At 45.9% G+C, this 13888-nt stretch overlaps 2 protein-coding genes across 4 annotated transcripts in view; one reads left to right on the plus strand and one right to left on the minus strand.

Moving 5' to 3' along the window:
* The first annotated feature begins 310 nt into the window (after nucleotides 1-310).
* fbxl9 (F-box and leucine rich repeat protein) lies at nucleotides 311-6553 on the plus strand. The gene is made up of 8 exons (XM_064951455.1): nucleotides 311-1615; nucleotides 1889-1990; nucleotides 2081-2395; nucleotides 2513-3184; nucleotides 3333-3551; nucleotides 3708-3920; nucleotides 4388-4605; nucleotides 4702-6553. The coding sequence occupies exons 1-8, from the start codon at nucleotides 1574-1576 to the stop codon at nucleotides 4868-4870; spliced, it is 1950 nt and encodes a 649-aa protein (XP_064807527.1). The 5' UTR covers nucleotides 311-1573; the 3' UTR covers nucleotides 4871-6553.
* A 73-nt stretch (nucleotides 6554-6626) lies between these two features.
* The window catches only part of LOC135524176 (engulfment and cell motility protein 3-like), a 38104-nt gene continuing 30842 nt past the window's right edge, over nucleotides 6627-13888 (minus strand). For all 3 annotated transcript variants that reach the window (XM_064951452.1, XM_064951454.1, XM_064951453.1), the window contains 6 exons: nucleotides 9729-9892; nucleotides 9107-9219; nucleotides 8782-8886; nucleotides 8494-8573; nucleotides 8269-8349; nucleotides 6627-8018 (listed from right to left, as the gene is read on the minus strand). In XM_064951452.1, coding sequence (XP_064807524.1) covers nucleotides 7806-8018; nucleotides 8269-8349; nucleotides 8494-8573; nucleotides 8782-8886; nucleotides 9107-9219; nucleotides 9729-9892 — 756 coding nt within the window. In that variant the 3' untranslated portion in view covers nucleotides 6627-7805. The remainder of the gene's footprint in view (nucleotides 8019-8268; nucleotides 8350-8493; nucleotides 8574-8781; nucleotides 8887-9106; nucleotides 9220-9728; nucleotides 9893-13888) is intronic.

The raw sequence follows: 13888 nt of genomic DNA on the forward strand, positions 1-13888 counted from the left end.
AAATAAAATAATAAAGAAGCTAGCTAACAACTACCTCTTCCTGAAAGCCCTTTGTGTCTTGGGCTCTATTTCACTTTCTTAGAGGAACAGGACTAATTAAGATAATTTAATGTAGGTAGGCCGTGACTGGCCTCACACTTTTGAGGTGTCAAATGGTCAAGTATGCGCTGGGAAAAGTGTAGTATGTCAGTGACCAGGAGTGGTCTTATTTTGATTAATTGTGTTTATGACGAACATATGAAGATTGCAGTGAGCCTCAAAAGAATCCGGACAACAGAAGTTTTGTTTTGAACTTCGGAGTAGAGCACCAGTCAAAGGAGTCATCTCAGGGGTGACAACGAATGTTCATGTTGACTCCCTGAAGAGAATTCCTGGTGTGATTGGTACCCGGCATCTGACCCGTTGGGTGAATGGAGAAAAATAAAGTATTTCAGTCCTGTTGTGTTTTGATGAAGAGCAAATACATACGCGTGTGAAGCTTGTTTTTTTTCTTCCGGATACGCTGTAAGAGCTTTCGTTCCCATACCATTGCAGTGTAAGAATTTTGAAATGTTTCAAGTGTGTGCAGACGGACAGAGTATATTGAAGAACGGTGTGTAGAAGGAGGGGGGATGAAGAAGATTGAGGTAGCAAAAGTTAGCGAGATAAATCGAATCTCCTATGCGGAGGCGATTAAAATAATTGAGAAAACAAGTGACGGTAGTGGACAGCCTGTGGTAAATGTTTGATGCCGGGCAAAATATACCCTGTGTGTTAAAACGGTGGATTTTGTGGCATTCATTGCCACAGTTCTAAACTGTTACACACACGTTTCAAAGAAATTATTGTGGCTGTGGCAGAAAAGTTTTGGGGATTTAAGGATTTTACATCTGAAGACTTGCTTGGGGTACTGGCGCCGGAAGACCCGCCCTCCCAGGTTCCCCTTGAGCCTGTAGGGATCAGATCTGTTTTTTTGTGTGTGTTTTTTTTTACGGAAAAGCTGTTTTGATTTAGTTTAGTTCATTTATTGTGTTGTAGTTTTTGTATTTCGTTACATTTTGGGGGAATCCTGTTTCAACCCCGCACAGTAGGTGGCAGAATGCACATTCAATTGTGCGATTGCCAATCTTCCATAAAAGAAGAAGAATCCTACCCCGATCCCTAAGAAGAAGCTCCTGGTTTTAGTGTTACGTCAGAGGGTTTGTTTTGATCTGCAGTCAGCTGAGGGACCATCTGTGGCGCTGGCAAAGTGAAGAGGGTGATGACATCTTCGTGCTCTAAATTAAATAACTGTTGAAGTGAGAATTGAAATGCACCAAAAGAGCTCAACTTGGCGAAACAGGTCTGATTGGGACGTGAATGAATGAATGAAACTAGCACGCTTGAAGATAGCTAGCTAATGTAATGATTAACTAAACTAGCCCGAGAGGACGCTAGCTAGCTGGAGAGCTACCGTTCACGTTGGTTAGCTGACAGCACTTGATGTCGTAGCTCGCTCATCAGCGAACATCGGAATTGAAAATGCTTGACAGATATTGACATGATCAATATAATGGACTACACTCCATCTTGTAATCCAAGGATGTGACTGGGGATGGGAGAAATAACCATGGAAACGCCTGAGTTACCTCTTGAGGTAAGACTAGCAAATAGGCTAGTAGCCTGCTTCATAAAATAACAGTTGGTGTCACTGTGGTTTCAATGCATTGGGTGTCCTGACTAGCACGGTTGCGTCAACAACTTGATATGTTACTACCAGCACAATAGATGTTAACTAACTAGCTAGCAAGTTATAATGCACTGATTATTTTATTTTTTTGGCACACCTTATTTGATCCATTTCCTTATGCATGGCACTATGATAGAACTGTTGTAAAAGACCTGGTGGTCCAATCAACTTTCTGTCTAGATCGTCACCTACATCCTAAGTTTCCTCAAAGCATCAGACAGGAAGGAAGCTTCTCTGGTGTGCTGGAGCTGGTATGATGCGAGCCAAGACCTCCAATTTCAGGTACTACTCTATTCCACAATTTCACCTTAATCTCACAAATTTCATCAATCTCACTGACAACCTAATCCTAACTCTGACTCCATTTTCCAGAGGAATGACACCTTCAAGTTCCCAGCCTCTATCTCCTCCCTGGATCTGATCCGGGGCCTGAGTAGGCGTTCCCGCTGCAGCCTGGTCATAAGCCATCTGGATGGGTCCAGTATGTCCCGGGCTGTGCTTCAGGAGATAGGGCTCCATCTAGGCCCTCGGCTGGAGAGCCTGGCCCTGCCAGGAAGCAGCGTGACCGAGTCTTCCCTCCTGGCCCTGCTGCCCCACCTGACCGCCCTGCGCAGGCTTGACCTCCGTGGCCTGGACAGCCTCTTCATGTCTGGAGCCTTCCTGTCCAAAGAAGAGCACCGCCAGCAGGTCAGACAGACCCTGTAGGCTGAAGATGATGATGATGAGTATTCCTTTTCTAATTATTTTTTAAATTGTATTTTTACACATGCCAGTTTAAAAAAACATAGTTTGTCCTTTTCCTAGGTGGGGGTAGCTTTAGCAGGTCTTGAGGAGCTGGATCTCTCTGACCTGCGCTATCTATCAGATCTCACCTTCAACCGACTCACAGGCTGCACTCTCAGACTTCGCCGTCTCTCCCTGGCCGGCTGCCACATCGCCTTTGAGTTTGACCCGTACCGTGGCTGCCCTGTGGGGCCTGACTCCTCTGCCCTGCTCTCCCTACGTAACCTCCGCAGGCTGCTGCAGGAGCAGGCCTCCACCGTGCGGGGGCTGGACCTGAGCAGAACTAGCATCACCCCAGAGTCACTGCGCTCCGTGGCCCAGGTAGGGGGCCTGTCTCTAGAGGAGCTGCGTCTGCGGGGCTGCAAGGAGCTGACAGACTACTCTGTGGAGGTGCTCTGCAAGCACCAGCCTGGCCTCCGGATCCTGGACCTCAGCGCCTGTACAGAGCTCACCAGCCGGGCTGTACTGGCTGTGGCCCTGAGCCTGAAGGGCCTCCGGTTCCTCTCTCTGTCCCGGGACTGGAGGATGACGGATAAAGGGCTGGCCGACCTGATGATGCTGCCGGAGCTGAGGAACCTGGATCTGTCTGAGTGCCTGCATGTCAGTGGGGCTGAGATAGTGAAAGGGCTCTCTGCCCTGGAGCCCAGGGCACGGTTGGAGACACTCAGCTTCAAGAGCTGCACCTATATCAGGGTCAGTGTGTGTGCTGCTCTCTCCCTCACATTACTATGACTTTACCAGAGCTGTTTTACCTGACTCTTTCAGGATTTCTCTTTTATAGAATGAAATGTTTATCAGGACATCATCCCTTATGTTCCTTTGTTTCCCATCTCTCTCCCAGGATCTGGCTGTGTTCTCTCTGGCTCGGCTGCTGGGCTCCAGTTTGCGGGAGCTGGACCTCACCTCCTGCGTCTACCTCACAGACCTGAGCGTGCGTGCTATCGCCACCTACCTTCCCGGGCTGGTGGTGCTGCGACTGGGCTGGTGCAAGGAGATAACAGACTGGGGGCTGCTGGGCATGGTGGAGCTCACCAAGGAGTGTGAGCCCAGCAAGGAAATGGTGAGAGAGGGCTGGGTGGGGAAAAGTCTAGATATCTTGGGAATAGGATATAAGCAGACTAGCTGGTCTTGACTTCGCTTATATTCATGTTACCACCACTGTAGCTTACTACGACCGTGCTCCCCTGACCTTCAACCTCTCACCCTGGCTTTGTAGGAGGACAAGGGGCCCAGCTTCACCCGTACTTTTGGAAATATGGGTTTCTTCCGGCCTCCCAGCATGCCCTTCCAGGAGAAGCCCCGGCTGGTGACGGACGAGGACCTGGGGGTGTTCAAGGAACAGGACGGGTCCTCACTGCTGGCCCTCAGGAGCCTCCAGGAGCTCGACCTGTCTGCCTGCTCCAAACTCACTGACAGCAGCATCACACAGGTTGGTCTACCATGAGAATATACAGGCTATGGTTAGGGCAAGGAGTTTTAGGTTATTTACCAGGGACCATAGTTTTTCCTGGTCCGGTTTGGAAACACTCCATTAAAGGAACATAAAAATATATATTTAAAAAAAAACTTAATATTCATCATCTCCAGCACCAACCCAACATCAACATATGTGGAAATGACGCTCTTCAATGTTTTGTAGCAACATCATCGGTGTGCGTTGTGTGAATTTTATTTTGTTTATTTTTCATGTAAACAATTTTGTGTCGGCATTGCCTACTAATTGTTTGATGTCGTCTTTGGAAATACTTAGCTTCCTCTTATCTTTTTTCCCCCTAAAAAACATAGAAATGTGCTATTTTCACATGTTGATGATGGAGTGGTGCTAGATATGATGAATATGAAGTTTAACAATTTAGCAATTTCCCTATAAGTTAACCGGGCAATTGTTGTGAGCAGGTGCTGCGTTATCCAGACCTCCAGCGCCTCTCTCTCTCCATGCTGCCTGAGATCAGTGATGACAGCCTGGCGTCGGTGGCCTACCACTGCCGCAGCCTCACCAGCCTGGCACTCAGCCACTGCCCCCAGATCAGTGACCAGGGTATCGCCCGCGCCGCCCCCTACCTCGCCAGGCTGCAGCACCTCTATCTGTCCTGCTGCGACGCAGTCACAGATAGGTGAGAGAGAGACACACACACACACAGAACCCCAGAGAGACAGACTGTGTTATCTGTGTATCAGTGTTTGACAGCAGTGAACTCATGCTCCCGCAGGTCTCTCTTCATGCTCGTCCAACACTGTAAGAGATTGCGGACGCTGGACATCTCCATGTGTAAAGACATTTCCATAACAACAGTGGACCTCCTCCAATCCCAGCTGCCCTTCCTAGAGAATGTCCACTGCCGCTTTGTGGGCGGAGCTGACCTGACCCTCACACTCTGATAGGGTTCTGACTAGGTGGAATACAACTAAGACTAGAAGGTACTTTTTCGTACCAGGTTAGGAGAATGATGTTGAGGTTCGCTAAAATGTTCTCCTAACTTGCTACGAAAAGTAACTTCTGGTCGGAGCTGTACTCCATTTAGTCACAACCGTCTGATAGGTTGAATGTCCCCAACAACAAAAAATGATCCAGAAACGTTCTGTTTGGTTTACAATTCAGTACCTGCTCTTCTTATCCATAGTTTATTTGTATTAGATCCAGTAATTATCTTAGTTTTAACCCCTGTAAACCCTAATATGGGGTGTATGTATTACTCGGTAAGGACCCATATGGCCAGTGTCTTAGACTCAAATTAAGTCTTTGATGAATTAAAAATCATTCTCATTGGAGAATCTGCATCTGCAAATGTCCATCCCGTGTGGACTAAAAGTCTGTCTAGTCTAGGACCAAGATTAATCGGAGTCTGAGAAACCAGCCTTAAGTCCTCCTTCGGTGTATGCCAGGGGTGAGCAACTGTCGGCATGCAGGCCCACACAAGAAAATAAGAACTGTCAGGTGTACTGTTGAACACAGGTTGGTTAGTGGTACCTTAATTGGGGAGGACGGGCTCATGCTAATGGAATGGTATCAAACACATGGTTTCCAGGCGTTTGATGCTAATGGAATGGTATCAAACACATGGTTTCCAGGCGTTTGATGCCATTCCATTTGAGTCGTTCCAGCCATTCCTATGAGCCGTTCTCCCCTCTACAGCATCCACTGCTGTTGAGTTAGAATAATAGAATACACAAGGTGCAATTTCAAAATGTGGTTGTGCATCAGTCACTCAATTAGTTCATGTCAGCATTTTTAAAAATTTTATTGGTTAGTCTATGGATGTGGGTACCCAGAGCCACTGTGGACCCTCATTCTGTTATTTTTTGTGGCCCCCCACCCCTATCGCTGGTGTAAACTGTGCGATATAAGGTCACTGTTAATCTCAAGGTTTGTTTGATTAGAATGTGTCTGGTTTATGGAGCTGAGGGACCAAATCAGTAGATGCTGCACAAACCTTTAACTGGCCTAGAAGATGTGCTCGGATTTAAAAAGCACCTTGTAGTTGATCTCAGAACCAGATCTCGCACGTTCATTCTTAAATGGCCACACTGTAGAGAAATATTGATATCTATTCATATTGTTTAGCTGGCTTAATATGTCATTTTGTATTCAACTTAATTTAACACTGCCATTGAAGGAAGCAAAACTGTTAATGTTTCTTTTGAAAATTTAATATGTTTCAATAAATGTATGCTTATCTCTTGCTTAGAATCATGAGTACAGTAGGCTTGTTCCTGCTAGGCTTCCGCCAGACCATAAACCAAGCTAGACAAGGACAATTTGTATAAATCATATTTATTCATGTCAACCCTGATCTTAGTAAAGCATGTTAGGGGTTACCATGGAGATTAGGTGTTTTTAACATGAACAGACATGCAATGCATAGAAAAATCAGCTCAAACTCCAGCTGAATTTATGATTGTTAGCCGGCTACAAAAACCTATTATTATTCATTGGCCGATGAGATTTGAAATATGAAAAGTTATCATACTGACAGGACTTGTCTACTGTTGTACAGTATATTAGTTCAATTTGATGAGGTCAGGATCATTCAGTCATGGAAATAAAGTACCCTACAATATCAATATTGAACTAATATTCATTTGTTATGGCCTGACATTCATAATGTACCTATAATAATTGCCTTTGACAAGAAACTCTGGAGCAAAAAAAACTTTATAAAAATTTATAGCAGCGATACATACTGTGACACACAACAGTTATCTGTACCTTAGCTACGTCATCTGTTAAATGTACCATAAAAGCAATATGTCAGTTGGCTGTATCGTTGATCAAGTTCTTTGCGCAATAAAACCCTGTTGCCTAAGAGAACCGTTTGAACAGCAGCCATCAAACTTTAACGACCTTACATAAAAAGTACAAAAGATCAATCCATCATCAAAACCAGTCCATGGGAAGCTCTGAGGTATTCTATTTAAAGTGCTCCTCGTGAGCCAATGGAACTCATTCAAATACTATCTGCACACACTTAAAAAGAGGATTTAATATATTATAAATAGGGATTTGAATAGGCTTGTTTTCTTGTTTCTTCAACTCATTAAAAGTACCATTTTAGAACAGGGAGTAGGGATTCTGTTTGAGTAGGTCGGTAAGTATGTCAGAAATCCAAGGGATTCTCTCTGAGCCATATACAGTATATACCCACAAATATGTATTTGGCTCTGTTCTGTCTCAGTCCTTGGGTTGAGTACCTTGAGAAGGGACGTCATGCATCCTGCCTCACAAAGCTTTCAGTTTAAAGAAAATCACACCCGTGAAAAGTAGAAAAACAAAACATGGATATGGCAAAAATGAAAATTGAACTCTCTGCCTAAAGACAATGCACAGAGGAGCGTGGAGGACTGGAGCCATGGAGCGGGGGACTGAAGTAAACCTAAAGCCTTCCCGCTGCAGCCTGGTCATAAGCCATCTGGATGGAGCCAACAACAGAAAACACACTCACTGTACAGTTACAATACACTTGACCACACCCAAATAGATGACCACTCCTACAGAACCCAAGGAATCGTCTTCAGCCTCGATTCCGCTCATATAAGATGAAACCTTTGCCTACGCATTAGATTTGTCGATCCTGTCCTCCATGTCCACTCCTGCTGTGTAGATGTCTACAGGCTTGGTCGTTACTAGGGTGCATTTAATGACATGAAACATTCCGAACGTTGCAAATAGAAATATAATTAATAGAGCTGACACAATTGCCTATTTTACAGACGACCAGACCATATCTGTTCTAATTCATACATTTCTAGCTGAGCATTCTGTAACATTACATCCTCCTGAACAGGCCCCAGGTCTACACCTCTGCCCTGCCATGGCCTACTGCTCAGCATGGCTGAAGTCGTAGCAGAAGTTGAAGTTGCTGGGGGGTTTGGGCACCGGCGGGGCACTGTCTGGGATGGGCACGTTCTCCAGATCCAGGAGGCGGAGCTTGATCTCCATGGAGAGCAGGGTCTCCAGCTCGCTCCTCATGCACTCACTGCTCATGTCCCGTCCCAGGAGCACGCTCAGTCCATCCGTCCACAGGCAGAACTGAGAGCGACACAGAGATCACCTTTGTTATTCGATCATAATGTTTACTTTGGTAATGTATGCGTTTTAACTTTCCACACCAAGTTTAATTTAAATTAAGAGGGACGAGAGAGAGCGAGCGATAAAGACCAAGAGAGAAACACAGTGAGAGCGAGAGAGAAAGATGTAGGATTTAACTCTGGGAAAAGAGAGAGAGAATTATCTATGTGAATGAGTACAGATACTCCTGTGACATGACATCACTACTCACGTCGGTTCTGGATGAGGCAATAAAGTTGAGGCTGTACTCTTCCACGTCATACGTGACGCTGAACGCCAGTGCCAACACTTCCTGCAGAAGGACACAGCACAATGCCGTTTATGGAGGGCCAGGTACATAGTGTGAAAGAGGAAGTTGGGGCGGGGTAGGGCCGAGGGAGTGTTCAGGGGCTGTTGTCGGTAGGGAAAGTGGTGCTGGTGATGATGGTGCACTAACCTTGGTCTGTTTGCCCTTGTGCTCCTTCATGTGAGGGCAGTCTTTCCCCGTCAGCAGCGCTTTGATATCTGCCACAGGAACTGCCAGAGAAAAAGAGGAAGAGCAGGTCTACCGGCACCCCTCAGCTTCGTACACAGAGCCAATGACAGAGCGGGTGACAGAGCCAATGACATTTCAGTGTCGAGGCCATAGAATTAGAGGCGACAACACTAGTTTAATATAATCTCTATGGTCAAGGCAGTGTCAAGGCTACAGTGGAAGAGTATATTGCTGTGAGTAATAACTCACTCTTCTCCTGGAGACTCTCGATGGTGGGTGTTTCTGTTTCCTCCTCCACATCGCCAAAGTGCAGGACTTTGTGATTGGGTGATAGGCGACAGTGCCACAACTTATCTGAAATGACCAATAATAAAAAATGTAATTTTTTAAAATTTAAAATCGGCAGCATGGTGTAAGAAAGGCCAGCTATCTCTTCGTCTACCATCCTTCATTAGTCTCCCTATGTTTCACCGTGTCGTGCTGTCCAGCTTCCCCCTATACTTATACCGCTCGAGTTCTAACGCGTATGCTCTTAACCTGTCCACCCCTCTCACAGAGGTGCGAGTGGTCTCACCCTGTCTGCGTCGGCTGCTGATCTTGCGGAAGAGGGTTCCCTGACACAGGCGGTTCAGTCTCTGCTGGCGAATCAACTCCAACAGCTCTGGCCTCAGACGCTCCTTCAGCTCTCTACAGGGGGGGGGGGGGGGGTAGAGAGAGTCACGCCCACCGCAAGTACCATGACGCACTCAACATGATTCATTTCGATGAGCTTCATTTGCCGTATTAGAAGGTCAGACACTTGCGTTGCAAAGGCAAGGACATATGAATAGATATGGATCAGATAGGACGAGGACAAGTAGGTAGGATCAGTGCTACTTGGTTGAATGTGTAGAATGGGTTGTGGACCTGTGACTGGGAGGGTCACATGACATTTCCAAGCTGTTTGGTGACAAACAGGGCAGACAGAGGATAGCAACAGCACTGATTCTGATTCCATAGGGGTGAAAAACACTCTGGACCAGAGACAAATGGTATGAATACAGGTGTAAGTATACATACACATACACTAAAAGGGGCTGATCCCTGCCCTCTAGGGGTCATTTGAGGAAGTACAGGCTTACGAGGGTTGTGTGTGTGTGTGTGTGTGTCATAGAGAAAGCAAGAAAACGATTCTGCTGAACAATTTAAGGACTTACAATACAGGCGGGGCGAGGGTCTCTTCTTGGTGCAGCCGCTCCGTCTGGCGTAGTTTGAGGATCTCACTGTAGTTCAGGGCATTCACCTTGTTCTTAAACAGCTCCAGAGACGTGGGCTTACTGGACAGAGTCCTGGTGATCTGTTCACGCACAACCTGCATTACCTACAGATGGACAGAATCAGTCAACATTTGATTATTTAAAGGGAAAACATACCAGCTATGTTATGGCTATAGACATGGTTTCTCTGGTGGGTAACAAGACAATTCAAAAACCCTTGGGTGGGTCAAAGCAAAAACATTTGGGAACCACTGAGCTATATTAAAGTTAAAGTTTTAGTGTATGTACTGTATGTTTTCATATATTTCAGTAGTTAGCTATCGTGTGAATGTGGGTTTGAGTTGAGAGAAAGCAGACAGTTCCCGCTCTTTGCTCTGCTGGGCACAGTGACGCTCACAAACTCAGACAAGGCTTGACCTCGGGCCCCCCAAAACATGAGTTCTCTGAGGCGAAGGCCACATGACAAAGCACAGGAAGGAGGAAATACGGTAGGGTGTGTGTGTGTGTGTGAGAGACAGGAAAATCTGGTGTTTCTCTCTACTAACTGCAGCCACAGTTTCAAAATCCATCACAGAAATCTATGAGAACACACCAAACCAAACACAAGTCTATCACCCCCCCACTCACTCTTTCCTCCCCTCGGTCCCTCTCTCCCTTTATCTCAGTGTGGCCATACTCCGAGTGTCTCTCAATGACAGACACTGCACTTGACACCAAGCAGCCGTTGCCATGGGAATGTCATTTGTTTGTGCATCATGGTACACCCCCCCCATGGAGGCACATAGTGGTATTTGTTCAATCTAAAATAATCCCACCTCAAAAGTTTGAGGTAATAGAATGCAAAACATAACAAAATACAGGTAACTGCCAAAATAAAAGGAAACACTTGAGCAAATAATGGATACAAAGTATGTTGAAAGCAGGTGCTTCCACACAGGTGTGGTTCCTGAGTTGATTAAGCCATTAAAACATCCCATCATGCTTAGGGTTATGTATAAAAATGCCCAGTTGCACATTATTTAGGCTACCCATGGCTAGAAGAGATCTCAGTGACTTGCAAGAGTGATCTCAACAGAGCATAGGGGGGTTTAAAGGGTGTGAGTGTGTTCCTGTCTCAGAGTAATGGACAGCAGGTAGCCTAGTGGTCGAATCCCCGAACTGACAAGGTAAAAATCTGTCATTCTGCCCCTGAACAAGGCAGTTCCCCGGTAGGCAGTTATTGTAAGTAAGAATTTGTTCTTAACTGACCTTCCTAGTTAAACAAAGGTTACGTAAAAAAACAAAAACAAAATGGAGACCGCACCTAGCAGTGGAGGTTTCAGTGAGGAGGCAGACAAACCCAGTGCAGTGTCCAGGAGTGGCCTATTACAGAAAATTGGAACGGAAATGGCGCCACACCAAACTGGAAGTCTTCTGTCTAGCTTGGAAAGACAGTACCGTGCAGTACCGAAGAGCCCTTACTGCTGCTCGATCATCCTATTTTTCTAACTTAATTGAGGACAATAAGAACAATCCAAAATTCCTTTTTGATACGGTCGCAAAGCTAACTAAAAAGCAGCATTCCCCAAGAGAGGATGACTTTCACTTTAGCAGTGATAAATTCATGAACTTCTTTGAGAAAAAATTATGATTATTAGAAAGCAAATTACAGACTCCTCTTTAAATCTGCGTATTCCTTCAAAGCTCAGTTGTCCTGAGTCTGCACAACTCTGCGTGGACCTAGGATCAAGAGAGACGCTCAAGTGTTTTAGTACTATATCTCTTGACACAATGATGAAAATAATCATGGCCTCTAAACCTTCAAGCTGCTTACTGGAACCTATTCCAACTAAACTACTGAAAGAGCTGCTTCCTGTGCTTGGCCCTCCTATGTTGAACATAATAAACGGCTCTCTATCCACCGGATGTGTACCAAACTCACTAAAAGTGGCAGTAATAAAGCCTCTCTTGAAAAAGCCAAACCTTGACCCAGAAAATATAAAAAACTATCGGCCTATATCGAATCTTCCATTCCTCTCAAAAATCTTAGAAAAGGCTGTTGCTCAGCAACTCACTGCCTTCCTGAAGACAAACAATGTATATGAAATGCTTCAGTCTGGTTTTAGACCCCATCATAGCACTGAGACGGCACTTGTGAAGGTGGTAAATGACATTTTAATGGCATCGGACCGAGGCTCTGCATCTGTCCTCGTGCTCCTAGACCTTAGTGCTGCTTTTGATACCATCGATCACCACATTCTTTTGGAGAGATTGGAAACCCAAATTGGTCTACACGGACAAGTTCTGGCCTGGTTTAGATCTTATCTGTCGGAAAGATATCAGTTTGTCTCTGTGGATGGTTTGTCCTCTGACAAATCAACTGTAAATTTCGGTGTTCCTCAAGGTTCCGTTTTAGGACCGCTGTTGTTTTCACTATATATTTTACCTCTTGGGGATGTTATTCGAAAACATAATGTTAACTTTCACTGCTATGCGGATGATACACAGCTGTACATTTCAATGAAACATGGTGAAGCCCCAAAATTGCCCTCGCTAGAAGCATGTGTTTCAGACATAAGGAAGTGGATGGCAGCAAACTTTCTACTTTTAAACTCGGATAAAACAGAGATGCTTGTTCTAGGTCCCAAGAAACAAAGAGATCTTCTGTTGAATCTGACAATTAATCTTAATGGTTGTACAGTCATCTCAAATAAAACTGTGAAGGGCGTTACTCTGGACCCTGATCTCTCTTTTGAAGAACATATCAAGACCATTTCAAGGACAGCTTTTTTCCATCTACGTAACATTGCAAAAATCAGAAACTTTCTGTCCAAAAATGATGCAGAAAAATTAATCCATGCTTTTGTCACTTCTAGGTTAGACTACTGCAATGCTCTACTTTCCGGCTACCCGGATAAAGCACTAAATAAACTTCAGTTAGTGCTAAATACGGCTGCTAGAATCCTGACTAGAACCAAAAAATTTGATCATATTACTCCAGTGCTAGCCTCCCTACACTGGCTTCCTGTCAAAGCAAGGGCTGATTTCAAGGTTTTACTGCTAACCTACAAAGCATTGCATGGGCTTGCTCCTACCTATCTCTCTGATTTGGTCCTGCCGTACATACCTACACGTACGCTACGGTCACAAGACGCAGGCCTCCTAATTGTTCCTAGAATTTCTAAGCAAACAGCTGGAGGCAGGGCTTTCTCCTATAGAGCTCCATTTTTATGGAACGGTCTGCCTACCCATGTCAGAGACGCAAACTCGGTCTCAACCTTTAAGTCTTTACTGAAGACTCATCTCTTCAGTGGGTCATATGATTGAGTGTAGTCTGGCCCAGGAGTGGGAAGGTGAACGGAAAGGCTCTGGAGCAACGAACCACCCTTGCTGTCTCTGCCTGGCCGGTTCCCCTCTTTCCACTGGGATTCTCTGCCTCTAACCCTATTACAGGGGCTGGGTCACTGGCTTGCTGGGGCTCTCTCATGCCGTCCCTGGAGGGGGTGCGTCACCTGAGTGGGTTGATTCACTGATGTGGTCATCCTGTCTCAGTTGGCGCCCCCCCTTGGGTTGTGCCGTGGCGGAGATCTTTGCGGGCTATACTCAGCTTTGTCTCAGGATGGTAAGTTGGTGGTTGAAGATATCCCTCCAGTGGTGTGGGGGCTGTGCTTTGGCAAAGTGGGTGGGGTTATATCCTTCCTGTTTGGCCCTGTCGGGGTGTCCTCGGGTGGGGCCACAGTGTCTCCTGACCCCTCCTGTCTCAGCCTCCAGTATTTATGCTGCAGTAGTTTATGTGTCGGGGGGCTGGGGTCAGTTTGTTATATCTGGAGTACTTCTCCTGTCCAATTCGGTGTCCTGTGTGAATCTAAGTGTGCGTTCTCTAATTCTCTCCTTCTAAAATTAGGACCATCATTCTGCTCTCTCGGAGGACCTGAGCCCTAGGACCATGCCCCAGGACTACCTGACATGATGACTCCTTGCTGTCCCCAGTCCACCTGGCCGTGTGCTGCTGTTTCAACTGACCTGAGCCCTAGGACCATGCCCCAGCTGTCCCCAGTCCACCTGGCCGTGCTGCTGCTCCAGTTTCAACTGTTCTGCCTTATTATTATTGACCATGCTGG

This window comes from Oncorhynchus masou, chromosome 31 (genome assembly GCF_036934945.1).
Source record: "Oncorhynchus masou masou isolate Uvic2021 chromosome 31, UVic_Omas_1.1, whole genome shotgun sequence".
Taxonomy (NCBI): domain Eukaryota; kingdom Metazoa; phylum Chordata; class Actinopteri; order Salmoniformes; family Salmonidae; genus Oncorhynchus; species Oncorhynchus masou.

Bases quoted from the DNA above. Each gene is read 5' to 3' on its own strand.
- fbxl9 (XM_064951455.1), top strand. From the start codon at position 1,574: ATGGGAGAAATAACCATGGAAACGCCTGAGTTACCTCTTGAG. The intron at 1,991-2,080 runs GTACTACTCTAT...TCCATTTTCCAG, and splicing joins GCCAAGACCTCCAATTTCAG to AGGAATGACACCTTCAAGTT. The intron at 4,606-4,701 runs GTGAGAGAGAGA...ATGCTCCCGCAG, and splicing joins TGCGACGCAGTCACAGATAG to GTCTCTCTTCATGCTCGTCC.